At 42.2% G+C, this 23,554-nt stretch overlaps 3 protein-coding genes and 2 long non-coding RNA genes across 7 annotated transcripts; 2 read left to right on the top strand and 3 right to left on the bottom strand.

Annotated features, from left to right (window-relative positions):
• LOC146693578 (uncharacterized) lies at positions 1 to 1,174 on the bottom strand. The gene is made up of 2 exons (XM_085478663.1): positions 981 to 1,174; positions 1 to 524 (listed from the first exon to the last, which is right to left on the bottom strand). The coding sequence occupies exons 1-2, from the start codon at positions 1,156 to 1,158 to the stop codon at positions 1 to 3; spliced, it is 702 nt and encodes a 233-aa protein (XP_085334789.1). The 5' UTR covers positions 1,159 to 1,174.
• A 9,362-nt stretch (positions 1,175 to 10,536) lies between these two features.
• On the bottom strand, positions 10,537 to 11,535 carry LOC146693577 (TOG array regulator of axonemal microtubules protein 2-like). Its single transcript, XM_085478644.1, has 4 exons — positions 11,391 to 11,535; positions 11,130 to 11,288; positions 10,875 to 11,013; positions 10,537 to 10,793 (listed from the first exon to the last, which is right to left on the bottom strand). The coding sequence occupies exons 1-3, from the start codon at positions 11,486 to 11,488 to the stop codon at positions 10,884 to 10,886; spliced, it is 387 nt and encodes a 128-aa protein (XP_085334770.1). The 5' UTR covers positions 11,489 to 11,535; the 3' UTR covers positions 10,537 to 10,793; positions 10,875 to 10,883.
• Positions 11,536 to 13,983: 2,448 nt separating this feature from the next.
• LOC146693576 (uncharacterized) lies at positions 13,984 to 18,280 on the top strand. 2 transcript variants are annotated; one of them, XM_085478614.1, is made up of 5 exons: positions 13,984 to 14,025; positions 14,362 to 14,476; positions 14,598 to 14,757; positions 17,460 to 18,114; positions 18,226 to 18,280. In XM_085478614.1, the coding sequence occupies exons 2-4, from the start codon at positions 14,414 to 14,416 to the stop codon at positions 18,068 to 18,070; spliced, it is 834 nt and encodes a 277-aa protein (XP_085334740.1). In that variant the 5' UTR covers positions 13,984 to 14,025; positions 14,362 to 14,413; the 3' UTR covers positions 18,071 to 18,114; positions 18,226 to 18,280. The 2 variants fall into 2 exon arrangements, with proteins under 2 accessions (XP_085334740.1, XP_085334741.1); XM_085478615.1 differs by lacking the exons at positions 13,984 to 14,025; positions 14,362 to 14,476; positions 14,598 to 14,757 and adding an exon at positions 16,462 to 16,707.
• Positions 14,395 to 19,229, bottom strand: LOC146693575 (uncharacterized). 2 transcript variants are annotated; one of them, XR_014923810.1, is made up of 4 exons: positions 19,172 to 19,229; positions 18,555 to 18,672; positions 17,715 to 17,876; positions 14,395 to 14,456 (listed from the first exon to the last, which is right to left on the bottom strand). It is a non-coding gene; the product is annotated as an uncharacterized LOC146693575 (long non-coding RNA). The 2 variants fall into 2 exon arrangements; XR_014923811.1 differs by lacking the exon at positions 14,395 to 14,456 and adding an exon at positions 15,269 to 15,469.
• LOC146693574 (uncharacterized) lies at positions 18,387 to 20,575 on the top strand. The gene is made up of 4 exons (XR_014923801.1): positions 18,387 to 18,467; positions 18,549 to 19,923; positions 20,035 to 20,091; positions 20,202 to 20,575. It is a non-coding gene; the product is annotated as an uncharacterized LOC146693574 (long non-coding RNA).
• The last annotated feature ends 2,979 nt before the right edge of the window (positions 20,576 to 23,554 follow it).

Here is a 23,554-nt window from a genome sequence, read left to right as displayed (position 1 = left end):
CTAGGTGTTCGGTGTGGTACCGCTCCTTTTTCGTTGGCGCAGCGATCTCCTCCTAGGCTGCTCTTCTTTCTTCGACCTTCCGGGTAGACCACCGGTCGGCCCGTTGCACAGGTGTGAGGGTTTATTCTGCCTCTCAATTTCACCTGTGTTGGGTGGAGATTGATCCTTCCCCACCAAGCCCTCGTGCGCAGCTGCGCACTGCGTCCAGTGATACCAGGTGTCGCCTTTCCCCTTCAGTTGGACCGCTGTCGCCGTCCGAGCCGATACCTCATATGGACCAGTCCAGCGGGGTTCCTTCCATTTGCGTTTGATGACTCTCAGCCACACTGCCTTCGCGTCCGGGACCTCTCCTTCTCCTGTGGGCCCTTTACAAGCCGCCTGTTTTGTGAAACTGGACACAAGCGCCTTTAACTCGTTCCAGTAGTCTGCGTGGGACCGGTTCCCCTTTTTGTCCCGTTCAACCGAGCCCACCGTCCAAGGTGCCGGAAACTGTCTCCCAGTTTGCAGCTCGTATGGTGTAAAACCTGTGGATTGATTAACAGAACATCTTATGGTCATCAACGCAACCGGCAGGGCTGCGACCCAATTTAGCCCTGTTTGCGCGCAAATTTTCGCCAATTTGTTTTTCAAATTTAGGTTCATTCTTTCTACTTTCCCCTGAGACTGAGGATGATAGACTGTTCCAAATTTATGCTGGACGCCCAACATTCTTTCTACTTTTTCCAAATCTTGATTTTTAAAATGGGTTCCATTATCTGATCTAATTCTTTTGGGGAACCCATGACGGGGAATGTACTGATTGATTAAACACTTAATGACAGTCTTAGCATCCTCCTTTTTTGTAGCCCAGGCCTCTGGCCAGCCAGTCAAAGCATCAACACACACTAACAAATATCTTACACCGCCAGGTCCAGAATCAATCATATCAGTGAAATCAATAACAATCTCTTCTCCCGGCCTCTCAGGGGGCCGAAACTTACCCACTTCCGGTTTTACTGCTGGCTTAGGATTGTGTGCCCCACAGATTAAGCACATCCTGGCCTTTTCTCTTATCATTCCTCGCAGCTCAGGATGCCACCAATGACACAAGTTTCTCTCCATCTGGGCTATCCCCACGTGGGCGAGTCCGTGGGCTTCATCCACCTTCTGTTCTGCCATTTTGGCTGTCAGCACGGGGCGCCCGTCTGGCCCCCTCCACAAATGTCCATCCTGCCAGGCTCCTTTGCTTTTCCACACCCCCTTTTCCTCTGGGGATGCCTCCTCCTGGGCCTGTGTGACTTCCTCAATCAGGTCAACAGATATCTCCTCTTCTGATGTTACCTGTATCATTTGTCTCCGTCCTTTGTAGCCTGCGGCCTCCTTTGCGGCTTCGTCTGCTCTCTGGTTTCCTTTTTCCACCATGCTGGTTCCTTGGGAGTGCGCTTTGCATTTTATAATGCTCACCTCCTCTGGGTCAGCCAAGGCCTTTTCCAGTTCCTCCATTTCATGTTTGTGGGAAATAGGTGCATTGGTTGCTGTTCTGAATCCTGCTCTTTTCCACTGAGGCAGCTCCACATGCGCTGCTCCAAACGCATATGCCGAATCGGTGTAGATGTTCACTCTCCTGTTCTTGGCTAGTCTCAAAGCTCGAGCTAAGGCTATCACTTCAGCTCTCTGGGCCGACTGCTTTCCCTCAATCCTTCCTGACTCTCTGACCTGATAATCTCCTTCTACTCTGCAAACCACCGCATAGCCTGCTTTCAGTCCTCCTTCGTCTCGGTGGCAACATCCATCGGTGAACCAGTCCTCAGCTCCCGGTATGGGTTCGGCCTTCAGGTCCTCTCTAATCTTTTCCTCAATCTGTGCTCTTCTGGCGCAGTCATGTGGTTCCCCTACACCCATTAAATCTGCCATGTTAATTCCTTCATGTGTGAATGTCAAATTTGGGGCCTCTAAGACTTTGCTCAGTCTCTGTTGTGCCCGTGGTGACATACAAAATGCTTGTGAATTCACGTATGCCACTATGCTATGTGTAGTAAGTATTTTCAGTGGGTGTTCTCTCACTACATGTGCTGTTTTTTGAATAATTTTAGCGACCCCTGCTGCATGTTGTGTGCATGTAGGATGCTTTGCTTCTGTTGGATGTAGTTTTACACTTACATACATGAGCACATCTCTACCCCCCCCTTTTTTCTGAAACAACACTCCGTTTACAACTGAGTTTGTTTCAGAAACATCCAAATAGAATGGCTCATCATAATTGGGTGTGGCTAAATCTGCGGCCCTTGACAAATCCTGTTTTACCCTAATAAATGCGGCTTCGGCTTCAGGAGTCCAAGGCAGCTCAGCCTTAAGGTTTCGAACGCCAACTTGCTTCATTAGGCCCCTTAAAGGGGCAGTTTTGCCTGCATAATCCGGAATGAACTGCCTGCTGTAGCCTGTTAAACCAAGAAAAGAAAGCATTTCTCTCACAGTTCGCGGTTTTGGGTGTGTCAGAATTTGGTCTCTGTGTGTGTTCATCAAACCCACTGATTTGTGTGCGATTACCCGGCCCAAAAAGGTCACTTCAGGGCGAACTAACTGCAGCTTGTCTTTACTTACTTTAAAGCCGCATTCTGCCAACCTATTCAACACAACGAGCGACGCCGCTGTACAATCCGCTGCTGACGGGGCTGCAATGAGAAGATCATCAACATATTGTATTAATGTACAATCATCAGGCAAATTACATGACGACAGGGCTTCTTTGAGCACCTGATTAAAAATGCCTGGAGAAAGTGCAAAGCCTTGTGGCAACCGTGTGTATCTGAGTTGTTGGCCTCTATATGTGAATGAAAAAATGTCTCTGAGTGACTCATGCAGAGGAAGACAAAAGAATGCATTTGCCAGGTCAATGCACGTGAACCACTTTTGGTCACATGTGATAGCTGATAAAGCTGTGTACGGATTTGGTACTGGTGCAGTAGTAGAGAGCAATATTTCATTAATGGCTCTCAAATCATGTGCCATGCGATATTTTCCTGTTCCATGTTTCTCCACTGGTAGAATTGGTGTGTTCCACAGTGAGTGAGAGGGCTCTAACACCCCGGCCCTTATCAGGCCTTCTATTGTTTCTGTAATTCCTTCCTCTGCTTCAGGTTTGTGTTTATACTGTGGTCTATTGATTGGTATGTGTGATTTCAGCTGGAACAAAACAGGAGGACACTTAGCTAGGCCAACATCCGTGGGCCCTTTTGACCATAGACTGTCAGGCAGATCTGACAGTCCAGCAACTGCGTGAGGATGGTCTACACACTCCTCACCATGTGTTTTTGAAATTTCTTTATGTTCCAAGATCACTGTATCCTCACAGGCACAAGTTATGCGATAGGTTTTACTATTTGGAGCATAAGATAAATTAGGAATTTGGGTTCTTTGCCACCCTGTGTCGTCCAGTGCTCGCCTGACCATTGGACCCAGATCACCTGCACCATGACCTTGGTGGACCGCCAATGTAATGTGAGGTGCTGAATTTTCTCCCACATTGTACCAAAGCAGTTGTTCATCAGTTAATTTCACAGCCGCGGCTACACCTTCTGGTCCGATGTAGATGTCATGTGTTTGCACATTCCACGTCTGACCCTCAAGATCAGACTGAAATAATTCACGATAGGTGTCGTCACTATCTTTATCATAAAACAAAGCCACGTGGTAAGGTTCGCGCGGAGGGAAGTAAACTGCCAAGCTCATTATCCAGGGTCTCCACAGCTGAAATTGCCTCAGAACATCCTCTTTCACTAGTCTCCCCCAGTAGATGTCGGCTTTTGCTCTTTCACAGTCTTGAAGCAGATATTGAGTCTTTGAATTTGTTCCCAGGCACGGAAAATGCTGGCCCCCTGGCAGAGTCACAGATAATCCATCTGCTGAACATGTGATTGTGGCGCCCAACTTCACGAGCAGGTCCCTGCCCATAAGATTTACTGGCGCTTGCGATGACACCACGTAGTTGTGTTTCAAAGTCTGCTTGCCCAGCTTTGTCAAAGCTGGGTCAGTCACTGGCAGAGTGATCGGGATCCCGGAAAAACCCACCACGTTCACTGTGTGGCAGGACAACTTTGCACTGTCTGGTGCTGCTCTCAAGGTTGAATAGGTTGCTCCAGTGTCCACTAAGAAGGGCAATTCTGTCCCTTCTACAGTCATTGACAGCATGGGATCTGCCACACCCATGCTGTTTGGTCCCTCCGGGTCCCTTCAGTACTGGTCCTCCCTCCAGTCAGCCACTGGATACTGCGCGGCTGGTGCTGCACTCGGGTTTGGGGCCTGATATGCTCCCCTAGAGCCATCTCTTGCTCTCGGAGCTCCACGTGCCTGGGATTGGTAGCCTCTTCTTTGATAGTTCTGACGACGTCCTGGGCAATATTTGCTCCAATGACCCTCTGCTCCACATCTCCAACAGACATTCCAAGGCACACTGCTGAGATTCCCCGTGTCACGAGCTCTTTGTACTCCCCCCGCTGAACCACCACGCACTCTGTACGATCCACCGGTTCCCCAATTCCCTGTGGGTTGGTTCTGCCTTGGTGCATTGGCGGGCCATCCGTCATTAGTGCAGGGACTCGGGCCACTATCTGGCCATTCAGGCCCAGGACCAGGCTGGGTCGCAACTATCATCATTTTTTCTGTTTTTTCTTTCTCCTCTTTTTTCTTTTCGCAGGCTTTGTTTCTGGCCTCCGCCAACTGTAGTTTGAGCAGAGACGCTTGTGCCTCCTCCAATTCTTTTTTCTGCTTGTTCGCCCTGTCCTGCTCCAGCTGCAAACGATGTGAGACGTGTCTTTCCCACTGCACCGAATCTGCTACGGCAAAATCTGGGTTTTTCTGTAGATCTTCTATGACCTGATTTGGCAGCCCTGACAGCACCGCTGAACGAAACCACGCTCGGTGTTCACCTTCTCTACCCGGATGGGTACCTGTTTCTAACAACCACTGATCTCTGGCTTTTTCTAAAAACTCTCTAGGTGTGTTTTGGGGGTCCCAAATTATTTTAGGTATAGCACCTGTGTTAGGGGTTGGGTACTTTTCACGGACTGCGTCAGACAAAGCACATTGCACTTCATGATAAGGCAAATCATTTGCATAGCGAGTTGTGCGAGCTATGGCCTCTACATCTGCTAGCCCACCACCGAGCATACACCGCGCAGAAATGGCGCGAAAATCACCAATAGCAAGCTCCTCTCCTTCTGTTAGCCTGCCTAATTCACGCAACCACCTTGCTCCTCCTCCAGTTATAGGTGGAAGCTGTTTAACCAATGCCTCCAAATCTCTTACTTTGTACGCGCGGTACACTGGTTCGTTTTTTGCACCAGCCACTAAAGGCAAATTATAATGAGGGCCCGCAGCTTTTTCTGTTTTGGTCACAGTTTTACACTGTCCCAATTTTCCCTTGCCTTTTGAACTCTTAAAAATAGGCCTCCTCTGTCTCTGTTCTTTTTTCAATTTTGTTGACCTAAGATTCCTGACAGTACTTGGCTCTGACGCGACTCCTCCTCTGTCTTTGTCTTCGTCATCATCTTCCTCCTCCTCTGAGGTAGATGAATTATTGTCGCTCTCCTCTTCTGCCATGCTTTTGGTCATTTTGTCCTTTACGGTCTTCAGCGTATTTAATACTTCCAATAGCCCTTGCGGGTCTTCAAGCATTCGTCCAAATACTTCTCCTGCCCATGTGTCTGACTTGGCCGTTGCTTTGGAGTGTTTTGACCTGCTGGTCTGTGCCTGCTCGTCTCTTGCTGGTGTTGGCAGCTCAATGAAAGCCGGTTGTGCCATCCTTTCCACCGGTGAAATCATTTCTTCGTTTTTTGGGGTCCGATCCGCTTCTCCAATCTGGTCAGGCAGGCTCTCTCTTGTTGGTTCGGCTTCTGGCCTGTCTCCTCTCTCATGTGAACAGGAAGGCGAAGTCAAGCCTTCATCTGCGGCTGATGTTATCACTTTCCCTCCCCCACTTAGGGACTGACATTTAACTGTCATAGGCCCTTCATTATGAACCACCAGTGGTGGCCTGGTGTATTCAACATCAGCTACTCCTCCTACAACCACTGCCGTCTGTCCATCTGGGCCATGAACTTGTCCTCCTCTAATGGTCATTACAGGCATGACATGTTGTCGTCCTACGGCATTAGATGTTAATGTGGCCCAAGGAAGAATCTCTGCTGTGTGATACTTGTTAGCATCTCCTGGTTTTGGAATCCAGTTCATCATTTGATCTTCCAGCTTCTTATTTTGCTTTTTCAGTTGTTTCAAAGCCTCCACTATGCTTTCCATATCTTCTGTTTCAGCTGTGTCATCCTCCTCCATCCAGGAAGATGCTCCGTTCCACAAGAACATCCACTTGCAACACTTTGCATGAGTTTGCTGTAGTTCCTTGATTTGTTGGTTAATTCTCCAGTTAATTGAACGTTTCTCTGTCTCGATTTGCAGTTGCTCCAGTTGCTGCTCACATCTCTCTCCTTCTATTTTGAGCACAAGACTTAGGGCTATTTTGTCACCTAGCCCTCTCTGTTGGGAAGCAATAAGCTTGCTTAGCTCAGCTTCCATTGCTTTGCATTCCTTCTCAGCTAACTTTGATGATCCAGGAGAAGCTAAACGAACGGCTCTTTTTAGCTGTTCCAGCTGCTCCTTCAGAGGCTTATAGCCTCTGTGCCCAGTAGGTGTCATGCTTGGGCCGTCAGCCATTATCCTAGAACACAGGCTTACCTCCCTTTTTGTGACGTTATCCGGCTCCTCCTCTCGGGTCAGCCCGCAGCGTCTGCCTGTCAAGTTTCACAATTACTTTCACTCCTCCAAGGGTCACTATCTCCTTGTGATCTGCTTGGTAAGACACACAGCCAACGCAGTGTGTCAAGACTTAACCAAGCCTCTTTCAATATTCACTTTTAATGACTACTTTTTACTCTGTAACATAAATGTTATAAACTCATACACACTGCATGTTAACTTTGGGGCACAAAACAATAACACAGCTCGAATGCATTCACACAGCCTTAAAATTTTTTCACAGAAAATTGCTCCAAAGCAATATCATGTTTGCTTACAAACTGACAAATACACCCTATTATTTACAGAGCGAAGGAGCAATGGATCAATTAAATCCAATCTCCTCAATATTTAGCTGTATAGCTCGCTCTGCTTCAATGTCAAACCATAATACTGTGATTAGCTTTCTTCAAATCAAACCTATGTTTCAAAGTCTTCCAAACACACACCCAAACACACAATTTCAACCACACACTTTCGAGCACACATTTGTCTCCTTTAAATCTACCAATCACTTGGAGACATCTCCACAAATAATTACATTATTTCCCAAGCAAGCATATCAAAATCAAAACCGTCTACTACAGACTCTATCATGGCCTGAGCAAAGTGGGCGGCCTCTGTGGGCTCCCAATTTGGATCATTTTCATTCTCAGTTATCTCCTTTAAGCCTCGAAATAGAAATAGGCAACGTTGTATATAGGCATTTAACTCATACAGCTCAATCTCAGACCACACCGTCATCTCATAAGGTGAAACACCTTCTTCAGTCACTATGTGACATTTACAGGTCACCTCCAGCCGACCCTCTTCCTCTGCTATTTGTATATTACAGGTTGCAAAATACAGCACAGGCATGTTTGCTTGTATTCTATTTAAACAACGATTTAACAGTATTAAATGGGACTGTTTAGTGCATAGGACACAATATAATCATTTATTATTGAAGGGACAAATGTCAAAAGGGTTCTAACAGGTCCACTTTATTGCGTGCTCATAAATTTTGTTATCTGGGTCACTCACCCGATGTGCTTTATTTTGATATTATTAATTATGTCACGCTTATTAGTGGCTCATATTTATTTACGGCCTATGTTTGAACTTGACTACAAAGGCAGAGCATCATTTCATCCTTTCAGGGTGAAACACTCCACTTTCTCTGTGTCATGGCAGCTCAGAAAACTTCATAAACTTTGGTTATTTAAAGGTATGGCTTAAAATCAGTTGTGTTATCAGTATAAAATATTTAAGATTTAATTAAATTGTTTTCAATTAACTTACAGCAGCTTATTCTGGTCTAGGAACGCTCTCTTATCCTCCTCAAAGACTGAAGTTACTCAGTCTTAAATGCTTTTTATATTACATAAATCAACTGTGAATAACTAATAACCTTCTAGTGATTTACACTTGGTTTAAAACATTCAAAAGCCTTCTAGGGACCTATTCTAATCCTAACCTATGTGTGTGTAAGCTTGTTTGCATTAGCCCTCTGCACTCAAGGCATTTACTACACTTTATCAATCCGGACAGTCACGCCGAATGAAGCTTCTGACCTTCAAAGGCCGAGTGCCAACTCATTATAAGCACATTAGCAAGGTGTGTCTAAAATTATTGAAACCACTCTTTTTAAATCAGAAGCTATTTATATTGTTATAACATCAAAACCAGCAATTTATTTACAGAATTTCAGCAATAAAAAGCCTTCTGCTTATAAGGCTCACACACACTCTGGGCAGGAAGTGAAAATCTCCGTTCTCCTCCCAGCCACCAGCTCATTTACATATTCACACACCGTCTAAAAATAGCTCGCAGCGCTGCAGCTGCGCTCTCGTCAACACAAAGGGTTACACAAAGCTCAGACAAAATTCTATTATTTTATATTACAAAAGACGTCTTGTATTTACAATCACTGACAGGCCTGACAGATTCAGCACCTAACAAATTTCGACAAATTTAATATAACGAGTAATCAATTAACCAGTATCTGTTTCCTCCAGAACAGCCTATGGCCTGATTTCTAAAGAACCTAAACAATTTCGACAAATTTAACCATAACGGGTCCAACCGAAGAAAGTTAACTTTTTTGTAATCAATTAACCAGTATCTGTTTCCTCCAGAACAGCCTATGGCCTGATTTCTAAAATCCCTAACTCAATTTAACTTTGTCCAAACAAGCACATGACACCGTTTAAAACGGTGAGGAGACTCGGTAACTCCTAGCTTGATTCCGGGATGCCCTGTACCCCACAGTTAAGCCAAACTGAACTATCCCTGTTCGCCGACAGGTCAAAGCCGCGCGTCCACGACTAGGAGGGAGCGTAACCTCCGGGCTATGTGCTTCCTAGCATCTTCCAGTGCCGTCCTATAATAATTTTCACCTAACCGATTTTGACAAATTTTAACATGCCAATTAAACAGTATCTGTTACCTCCAGAACAGTTTCTGACCTAATTTGTAAAACTATTAACCAGTCTCTGTTTCCTCCAGAACAGTTTCTGTCCTAATTTCCCTACCAAACTACCTGAGCAGTATCTGTTACCTCCAGAACAGTTTCTGACCCAATTTCTAAAACAACACTGTTTCCTCCAGAACAGTTTCTGACCTAATTTCAAGTTCATTAAATATTCTTAAGCAACTTTAACTGCATAACACACGGTGATTCTCATCAAAATCAAAACAGACACCCACCAGCAACGTCAGTGAGTAAACTTTTAATTTAATGCAGCCCAATTTGGCACAATTTGGGAATCAACTCAACAGGCAGTGCCTTACCTTTAGAAGCACCCGCGGAGCTCACTCACATCAGATCCCTGGTCCGTGCCTGTCCGCTCGACCACCTCAGACCGTCCACACTTCACACTTCCACCCCAATACCACAGGACGAGCCCCCAAAATGTTACGAGTTCAAAATATTGGGGATGGACACCATAGGAAAAACCCACAATAACAACACTGGTCCGGTCGGGTTGAGTCAAACGATGATTTAATGATCACACACGTGGGAGATGGACACTGTATGCAGACAGCCTCAGATCTCTCTTCAAAAAACACATCACCATAGTTTTGTAAAATCAGGGTATTAGAACGCCCCTTCATGCGTAGTGACAGGTGTAAAACAATCAATGTTGACAATTTTATTTAACACAAAGAATAACATTGTCTCCTTCCCGAGGGCAGACGCTGACTGCCCCCCGTCTCCTGGAACCGTCTGTACCCTGCTAAGACACAACATGGCAGCTACAAGGACTCTTTCATTTGTTAAGACCATCAGTGTGTATTGCTCTAAGTCAAGCATATAATATTAAATGAATATTGCTGGATCAGCTACTTCTACTTAAAACATATTAGAACATGACTAAGCACAAAATCACCAAGAATAACATCTTATAAGTGCTGTGTAAGCGCGTGCGGCCTTCCAAGCTCAAAGCCTTTGCCCTCCATAGATCAGCTTTTAACCTTTAATCAACTTGAGCACAACTCTAGAATAAGCAACAAACTGCAATGTGTATAGAATGATCATGGTTAAATCTGCAATGGAAAATCATGTTATTATTCTGGTACCTGTAAGGAAAAAGATCAAACTAAAGTTATAACAATCACTGTAATGCAAAGGATAATGTAAAGTCAAAAACTTCAATTTATGTTTAATGCAAAGCTGATTATATACTTCTAATGAACTAATAATGCCATATTAAAATATTAAATGATAATGAGAAAAACATCCCCTCCTTATTTTACACACTCTATTAAGAACATGTTGCTTTTTGGTCAATGTGACGGACCAAAAAGCAACAAAGTTATTGTACCCAATTGATCCCTATGAGCGACCGTGGAGAGGAAAAACTCCCTTTTAACAGGAAGAAACCTCTGGCAGAACCAGGCTCAGGGAGGGCGGCCATCTGCCTCGACCGGTTGGTGGATAAGTGAGTGTTTTTTGTGCATTTTAAATATTTAATTACTGTGAATGTTATATTAAATATTTAAATGACATATATACTTACCTGAAGCAGACGTGATGTGGGAAATTTCTGAAAATACCACACAGAAATGAGCAGCCTTCAAAGTGGTTTATTAATTTGAAGGCTGCTCATGTATGCTGTGTGGCTTACCTGTGTCTGTTATTTCTGAAATACGTCTCTGAGTCTTCTTTCCACCTCCCAGCGGGATTTATCCGAGACGCTTTCTTCCCACATCTTTCTGAATTTCCTCTGTTTGACCAGGTCTTTTAGGATGGCCTTTCCATGAGCTCTGCAGAGAGAAGCATTTTTAATCAGCACTTTAGTTTCTAAGTAAATGCAGAGAATTTATCAAAAGAAAGTCAAAATAGAAATATCAGCCTATAATTGTTAAAAGTTCACACTGACCTGACTTCAGAGGAAGCATCCTGACACAGTTCACTGACAGCCAACAGGAAGCATTTGGTGAAAATCCGTCCTGCAGACAGAACTTTCTCTGCTTCCATGAATTTATTGATTATAAGGAGCCCCAGTGCGGCACCAGCTCTCACGAGAACGCTCTTATGTCTGAGGAAGGAAACACAGACAAATCCACTCAGTGTGTTTGATTTTCACCTGATCTGATTGTGATGCTGGGGTCACAGATACTCTTCACAGGTGTGAACTTACTTCAAACCCATAGTCACCAGGCTGTTTAGAAAGCGACTCGGGCTGCAACCGTGAACCAGAGCGGTCAGAGCTTCCTTGGCATGCTGCTGAATGAGCATATTGGCATTTGCCCTTGCAAACACCTGGAGTAAACTCTCACAGGTCCATTCAGCTTCTTTGTCCATCCTCTCTCTGAGGTGTACACAAAAATATATTACGGTGTCCAGTGCCGCACAGGACACAAGAGCGATTGTTTTTAATCTAAAGAATCAGAGGAAATTTCAGCAGTTAGAAATCAAACTTGTTACAAAGATGCATGAGACAGGGCACGCTTGCAAACATGGACAGAAGAGGGTGGCATAAAGACAGATGTAGAGAAAAACAGCTGGTATACCTCTTGTGTCACCCCCAAGCAAACTCTACGGAGGTTTAACTCCAACTCCTCTTGGTGATGCCGCACCAGGGTGCGGATGTATCGCAACCCCTCTTTCTTTTTCTTCCTGTAGGAACATCAAATAGTTTTAAAACTCACATCCTCACATTAAATTGAAAATAATTAATGATAACAGTAGAAAATCATTTTACCAGTCGCCCTGACTCAGCAAGCTGAGGCTCAGCCGGAGAGTCTCTGAAGGATCAGAGACTGGCTGAAGCTCCTCCCCTAACTTTTCGTCAATTGACAGGAGGTACCCCATGATAAGCCCTTTAAAGTCCACCTCTGGAGGGTGTCTAACAACCCTTCGAGGTTTCCTTTGTTCTGGAGCTGGAGTTTGAGGAGGAGCTGGAGCTGGAGGAGGAGCTGGAGTTCGAGCAGGGGCTGGAGCTCCAGGAGGAGCTGGAGCTCGGGAAGGAATTAGCCTCCAACGAGCTGCAATAGTTTGGGGCAGAGAGGCATCCACATTTTTTAAAATTGTTTGCTCCAATGCCTCAAACATATGTTGGGCTGTCACCAGCCTCACAACACCAGCAACTTCTTTGTCTGCACAGATTAGATCATGAAATATTTATTACTCACATTTCTGTTTGTTTGCAGCTGAAAATGAACAAGACTAAAGTGCACTTTAAAGGGGAGAGCAAACCATGTATGTCTATAAGTGTTTTTATTTAATTACATTTTTCAAGTTTTCAATTCATCATAATCAGTCTTAATTAACCATTTACCAAAATTTGTATTCAAATAAAACCAAATCACAGCCTGGATAAAAAGTGAAGCTGAAATGTCAAACTTTTGACCTCTATAGATATTTTACCATGGCAACACCTTAACATTCAATGTGTTTTAGCAATGTGTAAACTCTGGTTGGAGGGTTTATCTCTCACACAACAGCTGATTAAAAGTCTGAAGAGTTTAAATGTCTGACATTCTGACTCATCATTACGTCGATTTAAGAACTGACCTGTTTCTCTGTAGCTTTTTAACCTCACTGGAATCTGACTTCTCCTGTGAGGACGAGAAGATGATGTGGTATGTGACTTTTGTTGCCATGATGCCAGGTCTCTCTTGGAAATGAGATTTTTAATCTCAATGAGATTTTTTTTACCTGGATAAATAAAGGATTAATAAAAAAAGAGTGTCTTTCTCTCCATCTTCAAGCTGGCCAAACGTCATGACTTTATATCAGTAAATGGTTTTAACTAATTAAGAAAATGTTATGTGGAGTTTCCCTTATTTTTTCCAAAAAGTTAGATCATAAAGAGGTTTATAATTACTTAACACTCACTAACTCGCGCTGACATAAAATCTTATATCACTTTAAAGGTTTGTTTAAAAAAGAGAGAGGCAAAAATGATGTTTTCCTCATTATACTGATATTTGTCATTATACCATCCATAGATCATAAAAGTCAAGAGCATATTTACAAAAACAAACATATTCCTTTTCTGTCACTTTTTATGGTTTTAAACTAAAATAGCTGTAAAATAGTTTTGGTTGTCCAGTGATGTTTCTTCTGTCTCCTCTCCTCGTCCAATCCATAAAGTAGAGTCCAACTGCTCCCTGGACCCTCTGCAGTACCTCAACACTGATCAAACCCAGGCCACGGTAGGTAGAGTGCTGATGTGTCTGCTGTGTGTGGTTGTTACTTGTTGCTGAGGAATAAATATGAATGTGTTTGTGGTGTGCAGGTCAAGCTGGCTGCAGGACACAAGTTTGACAGAGATGTTGAACTGCTGATTTATTACAAAGACGCCCACCAGCCCACTGCTGTGGTGGAGGCAGGACAGGCCTCTGCTGAGCCGGGTGAGTGAAAAATAAGTGAAGTCATTAGTTTGCAAATAAAAATTCAAGATCCCAGTTCTTCAACCTGGAATTTAATTGTATTGGAATATATTGGAAACTGTAAACTTGACATTTTTCTGTCCTTTTCATGTCTCTGATGTGTTCAATGGCTTCATGTGGAGAGTTTGTGTTGGTAGTGAATCAATCTGAAAATATGAGTAATACTCGCACCAGCAGTGCCAGAGTATTCATAAAGTGGTGTTAGAGTTACAAAATATTTCCTCAAATCTTTCCTCAAATCGTTCCTCTCACACAGTGGCCTCACCATCTTTTCCCTCTTCCCTTCAGGACAGTCCTCTGCTCCTGTTGAAGAGTTTACCAATGGGCTGCTATTCAAACATTTTACAGTTTGGGGTCTCGTTGTGAACACATCTTCCCGTGAGTTGTATTCATGTGATCTCAGTGACTTAAAGTGATATCACTGTAAAACACCATGTTGCCTTTGGATGCTTCTGCAAAACTCCAGGTTATGTTTGATTTACTTGCTAAAACAGATTACTGAAAGCATACTTGTATACCTGCCAAAGAGTTGAGCTTTTGCTTGTGTAGATGAAAAAACTCTCCTCTCTAGCTGTTTGTCTTTACTGATGGAGAGGTGGGGAACACCAAAGAAGTGATTGAGAATTCAGGTTCTCACAGGTAAAACAACAAAAAGATGATGACATGTGCTGCGTACCAAACCTGTGTGTCTTAAAAACAGCTGTTGTATTGCAGGTGTTTCTCTTTTGGGATTGGGGAAGGGGCCAGCTCTGCTCTCATCAATGGGATGGCCAAGGAAGGAGGAGGTCACGCTCAGTTCATCACAGGGACTGACAGGATGCAACCAAAAGTAAGACAATGAGTCATAACAATTATCATGAAAAGGCAAGATGATATTAGTATTTGAACAGATGACATAAATTCCAAAAACATAAATGTATATTTTTTCAGGGTTTTTCATTATTTTTCAGGTGATGCAGTCGCTGCAGTTTGCTCTGCAGCTGACTGTGGTCGACATCTCAGTCATATTGGATTTACCAAAGGAAGTGTCTGTCACTGTCCTCTCTCCACTAATCACAACACTTTTCCAGGGTCAGAGGTCACTGATTTATGCCGAGCTCACTAGGACAGGTAGGAGCAGCCTCTCATGTTGTTGGCAAACTAGATCAATCTGCTGGGACATCTGATTTTAGGACAATCACTTGCTTTTCCAAAGGACACTGACAACCAGACATAAGATGCCACAGCCCTGGCCCACGGTACATGAATCACAATGTGTTACTTCAGAGGTGTGATGTTTTCAGGGGGTTTTTTTTCTGCGCTGCAGAAAATTGTAAAACTACTGTGAACTTGGTGGATCTGTCCAGATCTTTGACTGGAAACTATTTCTATGAATGAGTGGTTTAAAATGTGTAAGTGAAAAGCTGCCATATTTCAGGTCCCAAAGTCAAACGAACACTGAGGGATCACTGAGAGCTAAAAACGGTCTAACTTCTTTCATCTTTAATAAAATGATCAGCGTTGCTGTTTTACCGGGTTTAACAATTAAGTTTAACATCCAGGCATCCATGAAAACAGAGTTTATTCAATTTAACTGAGTTAGAGTTTTGCAGTAAGTTAGCTCGCTAGTTTCCACCTAAACATGATCATCATAAGCAGTGTTACCAGTTCATACACTGGTTTATCATCTAGACTTTTTGTCTCATGCAGCACCATGATCAGGTCCAGTTTTTATTTCATCTTTGATTTTTCAGCTGCTGTGCCTGAGCAGCCTCCCAGAGACCCTTTGTTGCAGTTAGTCTTCCTCCAGAAGCCATCTGGCTGCTTGATCCAGCTCTGGCTGCTGCACCGGGAAAGAGCAGTGAGGAGGTGGATTGATAAATGAAATTCATAACAAAAATTCATAATGGACTTTTTCCATTTAGGAATAATAAAAATTTCTTTTTAATTGCTATTAACTGACAGTCAGATAACCAGCTTTTAAAAACATATTCATAAACACTTTGCAGTCAACAAAATTTGCACAGAGGTTATAGATGAAATAAAAAGTATCACGTGTTTTCTAGGTGTGTTTATGACTCTGTTATTGTACATATTCTGTGTTATACATCATAATCATTCCAGTCTCTCTCTTTTTTTTTTTACTGTTTTAATCTTTATAAAACTCTTATTTATTTATTTATTTTTGTGATTTCTGCTGCCCTATTGGTCTGGTCTCTCTTGAAAATCTGAAAATGTGATATTCATAATAAAAGGATTTAAAAGTTTACTGCCAAAAAATTATTAAACTTCATAACAGAAATGTGCTAACTGGCTTGAAATAGATTGAAACTGTTATGAGATTGCTTCAGGGAGCAGACATGACACCGTCTTTTAGGTTTCGTCATCACTTTGTATTATGCGCACAACACCACCCTCCTCTGGCTTCCACGTGAACTGCACCTTAAACATCAACTGTTTACAAATGTCATGACACAAACAAACGTTTCAATACCGTAAATCACTTTTTGGACTGCGATCACTTTTTGGCACAACATCGGCTCTGATAACATTTAAAGCGCATTGAAAAACTATTCTTTAATGCTAAAAATCCATTATCAATTGTAATTATTTATTTATTAATTTAAATTTCAGATATCGATCTTCATTTTTGTAAACTGGTGAATTAATGATTTTTTTAAAGAATTAAAACGACAAAGTTTGGCAACATATTTTTTATAAAGGATGAATAAAACAGTAAAACAAAATGAGAAATATACATATTTTTGAAAAAGCTATGATAATTAGACGAACTTTATTTTAAATAAATAAAATTGATTTTCGGTGCCACTGGGAGTCATGGTGATGATGACGTGTTTGAGTGCAGGTATAAAAGCAGGAGGCAAAATTGGAATTCGGGTTTCACGTTTGAGCGCAAACAGGAGCTTTTTCCCACTAGTGCTGTGAAAACTCGGATTTTTCAAACTACAGCCAACGTTTGAAAATCTTCAAGAAGGATTTGCAAAATGACTTCTACAAACTTCAGTCGCGAGATGCACCTGCTCTCCCTTTTCATTGACGAGGTGATAGATCAATGCTATGGTGAGTGCAGCAGGCTAATATGTCAGAGTGCTAGCAAACAAATACAACTTAGATTTTTGTCTTTTATTGTTTGGAAGTAGGACTTCATGAGTGTTAACGTTTAGGATGAGATGTTTCATACTTGAGTAACATCAATTTTAACATGTGCCAGTACACTATAAAGATGGCGCCATGTTTTTTTTTAAATTGCTGGAAAAAAAAACCAATTGAATGCACGCGCCCTGGAAACGACGTAAAGCGTTGGAGGACGTTGACGTCAGCGCGCGGCCGTTTTTGCATGTAGAGGGTTTGAGTCGACATGTTTGGGCTGCTGGCGCTGAGTTATACCTGAAAGTTTCATAGATTGTGAATTTTATAAAGCTGGAGAATGGAGTTTTAAAAGTTCACAGAGTCGCTGGATGAGTTTGAGATTGAAACAGTGTGTGCCTGCAATGAGGTGGTGGAAGGTTTCTCACCTAAATGTAGCTGCTTTATTCTCAAAATATCGGTGCTCAACTAATATGAAGATATTGCTCCTTAATGTGAATGCGTATTAAAACCTCAGTGAAAGTCCATGCAGCCTTACACCGCATGAAAACTTTTACCAAAAAAGGTGAAGGCTTTCATAAACAATGAGTTCTGCTGGGAGCTTCTTACTGTTTGTGTGTGGAAGAGCTTATGATGATGTAAAGCCATGTCTGGACAATTTAAATTCAGGCTTTAATTTGTGTGATCACATGATTAACGTACACGCATGCTTTGCTTTCTCGTAGCTGAGCTGGTGAGTCCAATCACTGCTCCTCAGATGGTCGTCATTAACTTGAGGAACCGTGAACTGAGCAGCAGCCAACTGGACTCCATGTCCCACCTGGTCCTCACTCTTTACCATAACCTGGTGACGGGGTCCAAGGACTTTCCTTACATACCTTTTAAAGGATTGTTCCACCGGGACCAGGTGACGACACCATTTGTCCATGTGAGGCAGAGCCAGAGAGAGAACACCACTCCTTCTCCTCCTACGGACTCACCAGCTGGCATGATGCTGCCGCCTGCGGGCTCCAGCTCTCATCCACGCTTCCTGACTCCAGTTCTTCCAGAGAAAGCGGATCTTGCTGTGCTGAAGGCAGATCGGAGGAACTGTGTCGGCACCTTGACTGTCGACGGCCTCCTCGTCACCAGAGTCATCTCCACTGTTTACCGAACAGAGGACACTGAGATGACGAACCGCTGGAGAATAACAGACTACAGCGCGGACGGCAGAGTTCTCACTTCGGTGCTCTGCCGTTTTCTAAATATGTCGGCAAAGCGTGCTAAGAGGAAGGCTCCGGAGGAAGAGATCAGCATCCGGAGCCCGACTCCAGCAAGGAAGCGCTTGAGATTATAATATACAGTGAAGCATGTCGAACGTCAGCAAGCCTGAACAAAGTGGTAAGTAGTAAATAGTGCTTAAGGTTGTTTCTAAAATAATGTCCTAAAGTATTTGAAAATCGTCGAGGTTTTAACTTCTATTCTTTCTTTTCTGCCTCTTGTTTCTAAAAGTCAGGAAAAAGAGTCACGCTGCGAAGAAACTCCACACAGAAGATTTTCCCTCAGTAAAATGGTAAATATATTCATCTTGTTATGACGTTTGCTCACAATAACCAGGAGTGTTCCTGTGTTTCTGAAGTGATTCACTCTCATTTGGTGTTATTTGATCCAAAGACAACTGAGGGTCTTCAGAGCAGCGTGAACGGCCGTCACCTGAGAGAAGACAGTCCTGGCACCTTTGTGGTTCCCTCCAGGTACTCCAGCTTCATCCCACAGTCCAGAGAGATGCAGTTAGGTTGAATGTGAGTGTGAATAGTTGTCTGTTTCTGTGTTAGACTGACCTGTCCAGGTTGTACTCCTGCCTCTGGCCCCATAACAGCTGGGATGGCTCCAATCTTGAATTGGATAAGCTGAAGAAATGGATGGAAGGATGATCCAAAGAGAAACATCAAAGGCCCTCTCACAAAAAAAAGATAAGAACTCATTTTACACATTGTTGAAACATCCTGAAAGTTATTTGTTCTGTTTAGAAACTTGTTGAACTGTTGTTTCGACTTGTTGTTCATTTCTTATTCGGTTCAGCTGTGTTTCTATGTGTCCTTAGTTCCCATAATCAGCCTCCTGTGTGTAAATATTGTGTCAGTCTCCCTTTGTCCCTTGTCAGAGTGTTAATCTCCGTCCCCTCGTGTTTCCTTGCCTCAGTAGTTCTGTTTCCTATAGTTTTCCCCCAGTATAGGTTTTGGTTTGACTTTTTCAGTTCCCTTTGTCAGTCTTTGTATTTAGTATTTCTTCATCAGTCTCATCACTTTCCTCTGCAGAGAGAAAACAATAAAAAGACCTGAAGAGGTCTTTTTATTGTTTTCACCAAATAACACCAAATGAGAGTGAATCACTTCAGAACAACAGGAACACTCCTGGTTATTGTGAGCAAACGTCATAACAAGATGAATATATTTACCATTTTACTGAGGGAACATCTTCTGTGTGGAGTTTCTTCTCATCTTGGCTCTTTTTCCTGACATTTAGAAACAAGAGGCAGAAAAGAAAGAATAAAAGTTAAAACCTCAACGATTTTTTAATGTTTGGGATATTTTAGAAACAACCGTAAACACTATTTACTACTTACCACTTTGTTCAGTCTTGCTGACGTTCACTCTCCTCATCTTCTCTCTAAAGGAAGATGCAAACGCTCTCATTGTGAAAGATAAGTATACATCCATCTAACCTGCGACTCTGTCACAACTCTGATCAGCAATTCTTTCAGGTTTGTCTGTTTTGATGATGCTATTAATTGTTATTATCCTTTATCCAGGTAACTTTCAGAGAGGAGCGAAGCCAGCGTGCTCTGTAAACTCTCATTAAAAAAAAGATAAGTACATATTGATTTTATATTATTATGACAGCTCCTCCTCAGTGAACACTTCCTCTAGTTGCTGAAATCATTTACTAATTTTTTTCTTCCCATTTGTCTTTTGTTTTTCAGAGAAAACAGAGAGGAGACAAGGTGACATTAAGACCTAAGACAGGACGGATTGAACCCTTTCTCGTAAAAAGATAAGTATTCACTCTGCTTTTAATCAGAATATTGATAAATATCTAAAATTCTGCTCACCTGGTTGATAAAGTTACTAAAACGATTCCCTCTTTACTGTCATTTGTCCTTTAGAGAGAAGATGAGGAGAGTGAACGTCAGCAAGAATGAACAAAGTGGTAAGTAGTAAATAGTGTTTACGGTTGTTTCTAAAATATCCCAAACATTAAAAAATCGTTGAGGTTTTAACTTTTATTCTTTCTTTTCTGCCTCTTGTTTCTAAATGTCAGGAAAAAGAGCCAAGATGAGAAGAAACTCCACACAGAAGATGTTCCCTCAGTAAAATGGTAAATATATTCATCTTGTTATGACGTTTGCTCACAATAACCAGGAGTGTTCCTGTTGTTCTGAAGTGATTCACTCTCATTTGGTGTTATTTGGTGTTTGTCTTTGAAAGGAGAGGAGCAGCAACGACACTGGGAGACAAACAACAGGATGATCCAAAGACAACTGAGGGTCTTCAGAGCAGCGTGAACGGCCGTCACCTGAGAGAAGACAGTCCTGGCGCCTTTGTGGTTCCCTCCAGGTACTCCAGCTTCATCCCACAGTCCAGAGAGATGCAGTTAGGTTGAATGTGAGTGTGAATAGTTGTCTGTTTCTCTGTGTTAGACTGACCTGTCCAGGTTGTACTCCTGCCTCTGGCCCCATAACAGCTGGGATGGCTCCAATCTTGAATTGGATAAGCTGAAGAAATGGATGGAAGGATGATCCAAAGAGAAACATCAAAGGCCCTCTCACCAGCTTTCATTTATTAAATTTGTCTTTACTGAACGATTTCTGGTGTGTATTTGCATTGATACTCAGACAACAGCTCCTCTTTCTGTTTGTGCTGGAAGATTCAGGCAAACACATATTACATATATAGATTGTTATGATATGACTCAGTTTCACATTTAGTGCTATATGAGAATGATAAGGTCCAGTTTAATAGTATTGCTAGTGTCTAATGAAATGAACACGTGATTTTCAGATCCAGCAAAGTGAATATTTTTCACTGTGGATAAATTACATGGAAACGTTTAAAGAGTCATCAGCTATGTCACTACAAAGATGATGTGATTAAAGGTTCTCATACATGCAGGTCAGAAGTTTTGCTCCATCCTGGATGTTAAATGCTGATCAATGTTTACACATATCTGCACATTTCTAACAGCTCATTTCACAGGTCATCAGTCTCCTGACTGCATATGCAGAGTTTTATCATCACGTGTTCATGGCAGACAAACATAATTATGAATTCTTGTTTTAGTTCCATTCAGTCACTCAACATCAGGTGTCTGCTTGTCCTGAGCTGTGAGAACTACAGTGAGTTGCTTTCCTCTTTAGCTTAGTATTAATAAACCAGGTCGTAGGTGGGCACCTGCATCAAGGAGTCAAGAAGCATATTTTACTGTTTAATGGTGAAAATAATGGATTGTTGTTCATTTGTTTAATGGAAAGACTGAAAGCGTGGCCTGGTGTTGACTTACACTTATTCAAAGTGATGAAGTACTAACATATACTAAAAGTCACAGCCTGAAACACGTCAACTGCTTTATTATTTCTGGTTTTAAATAAACTGTAAGAGCAATGTGCAACAACAAAGAAAAAATCCCTTAAATAAAACAGTACCTAGTTCATATGTTTTAAGTTCTAACTACTAAATAAAACACAAAAAATATCAGAGAAATGCTTCAGTACTGTAAATTCATAGAGGTAGGTGCAATAAGGGAACATGATTTGTAAATCAGTCGAATAATTAAGTAGAATAATTTGTTCTGAAAACTGTAAAACTGTGTAAACTCTTTGGTAAAAACAGGAAGAACTACATTTGAAAATGAATGATTGGAATCCAAACATTTGACTTTTGTTTTTCCTCAATACTCCATCCTCCTCTTAACATTTTTGTTTTCCAGCTTTTTTAGAGGGAAAATCATTTATTACATCACTGCAAGAAATCTGATGGCCAACTTTGTTATTAATACTTGTTACTGTCGGTCCACTCAGTCTTTCTTGTGCCGTGGAAGGTCTGTGGTAGTTGTTTAAGTACACAGTGAAGGGCAGATGATGCTGCCGTCTCCCTGTCTGCTGTGTCCTCTCATCTACAGAAGTCTGGACTCGTGAGCGAACGTGCCAAATAAGAACTAGCAAGTATGCATGTACGATCTCTTTACTTGGTACTGAGAGATGCCATCTAAAGGAATCGACTCTGGACTAAAGCAGCGTTTTAACCGTTTCATTGTTAGCCCCGCCCCCTAACTCTGATGGGTGAGGTTGACGGATGAAATAAATTCATCATCATCATCACAGTAAACATGGAAAAAAATAATAATTAATTTTTCCTAAAAATGAATGAGTTGGTTTTAAATGAATTAACATTTTAATTATATATAATATAATAACTCAACATTTTTCTGGTTAGGTTCATTTGGACATCGAGCAGTAATAGGCTTCTTCACCACATCTAAAGGAGAATCACACTTTTGGCATAGAGGGAACCTTAACAGGTCTCCTGGCACTGCCATTTCTTGCCATTAAGTAATCTTTGCCATCACTGTTATTTTCTTTAACATTTTTAGTTCTGAGCGAGCTCTCAGTAGCTTAGGCAACTCATTTTTCTTATTTTGAAGTTTAACATTTTCTTCTTGTCTCTGTTTTAACGCTGCACTAAGCTCACTGACAGGAGGAGGATTCTTGGACCTTTGGCTCAGTTTCTACTTGCTTTGCAACCTCATCCACTCTCCTTTCAAGCTTAGATGCCTCGCTCTGTTTTGTAGTCTGTATTGGAACAGGCTCATCATCATAGGAGGGTACATCAAAAATGGAGTGGGCATGTACAGCTGCTTTTGTAGAATGTTACGCAGAGAGGTGTCGTGAGGGAAACATCAGAACTGGTATGGCTGGAGGGCTAGGCACCAGCGCAGTATGCTCGCATTTTGATGTTGCTTGGAGTGCATCCACACCAGGGGTCTGTGATCTGTCTGAAGAATAAATTCTCTTCCAAGGAAATAATATTTCAACGAATCAATTGTCCACTTGATTGCCAGTCCTTTTTCTACTGTTGAATATTTTGTCTCCCTGTCAAACAGCTTTTTACTTAAGAAAAGCTTCACCAGCTTCTCCCTGAGCCAGTACTGCTCCAAGTCCAACATTAGAGGCATTTACCAACAAATGGTTTGGAAAAATCAGGGCTTTGCAAAACAGGGGCTTCAGAAATCTGCCTTTTTAAAGATTGGAAGGCATGTTCACAGTCATCATTCCACATCACTTTAGAAGTGTTTTCTCGTGAGATCTGTAAGAGGGGCTGCCAAGGTTGAGAAATGGGGAATAAACCTCCGAATAAACCTCTGTGCTTTTGCAGCGTTTTTCTTTTTGCAAGTGTTTTCTGAAGTTGCAGTCCGTTTGGCCTCTCAGGGCCACCGTAGAATACTCATAATACACAGTAAAGATTGGACAGCTACTGTGTGTGTGCGTGCCCATTCTTTTTCTCTGCCACTAGATGGTGATGATGTTCATACTTTGTGACTTTTGACTTGTTTCACAAACCAAAGCCAATTTCAGGAGTCATTCCACTTTCTTCAGTTCAGGAGGCTCATGAGACAGTGAAAGGAACCAAACACTTAATATAACAGGTTCATTCCAGCTTCTAGGCAGTTTTGGCAATAAAATGCTTGTATTCTGCTAATGTTTGCTGATCGTTCTTTAAAGGTCCCACAACAGCACACGATCCTTCATTTTCTAAAGAATATGTAAAACACAATCTAAAAATGG

The sequence above is a fragment of the Copadichromis virginalis genome, linkage group LG14 (assembly GCF_057382275.1).
Source record: "Copadichromis virginalis isolate Kocher_CV1m ecotype Utaka linkage group LG14, C_Virginalis_male_GT1.1, whole genome shotgun sequence".
NCBI lineage: Eukaryota > Metazoa > Chordata > Actinopteri > Cichliformes > Cichlidae > Copadichromis > Copadichromis virginalis.
Note: the sequence above shows the minus strand (reverse complement) of the source record. Positions and strands in the feature narration are given on the sequence as shown.

Excerpts from the sequence above, each read along its gene's own strand:
- LOC146693578 (XM_085478663.1), bottom strand. The coding sequence starts at position 1,158 with ATGGCAGAACAGAAGGTGGATGAAGCCCACGGACTCGCCCACGTGGGG. Across the intron at positions 525-980 it reads AGCAGTAAAACCGGAAGTGG|GTTTTACACCATACGAGCTG; the intron begins GTAAGTTTCGGC and ends ATCAATCCACAG.
- LOC146693577 (XM_085478644.1), bottom strand. The coding sequence starts at position 11,488 with ATGCTCATTCAGCAGCATGCCAAGGAAGCTCTGACCGCTCTGGTTCAC. Across the intron at positions 11,289-11,390 it reads CTGGTGACTATGGGTTTGAA|ACATAAGAGCGTTCTCGTGA; the intron begins GTAAGTTCACAC and ends TTCCTTCCTCAG. Across the intron at positions 11,014-11,129 it reads GATGCTTCCTCTGAAGTCAG|AGCTCATGGAAAGGCCATCC; the intron begins GTCAGTGTGAAC and ends TTCTCTCTGCAG.
- LOC146693576 (XM_085478614.1), top strand. The coding sequence starts at position 14,414 with ATGGCCAAGGAAGGAGGAGGTCACGCTCAGTTCATCACAGGGACTGAC. Across the intron at positions 14,477-14,597 it reads CTGACAGGATGCAACCAAAA|GTGATGCAGTCGCTGCAGTT; the intron begins GTAAGACAATGA and ends ATTATTTTTCAG. Across the intron at positions 14,758-17,459 it reads TGCCGAGCTCACTAGGACAG|CTGAGCTGGTGAGTCCAATC; the intron begins GTAGGAGCAGCC and ends GCTTTCTCGTAG.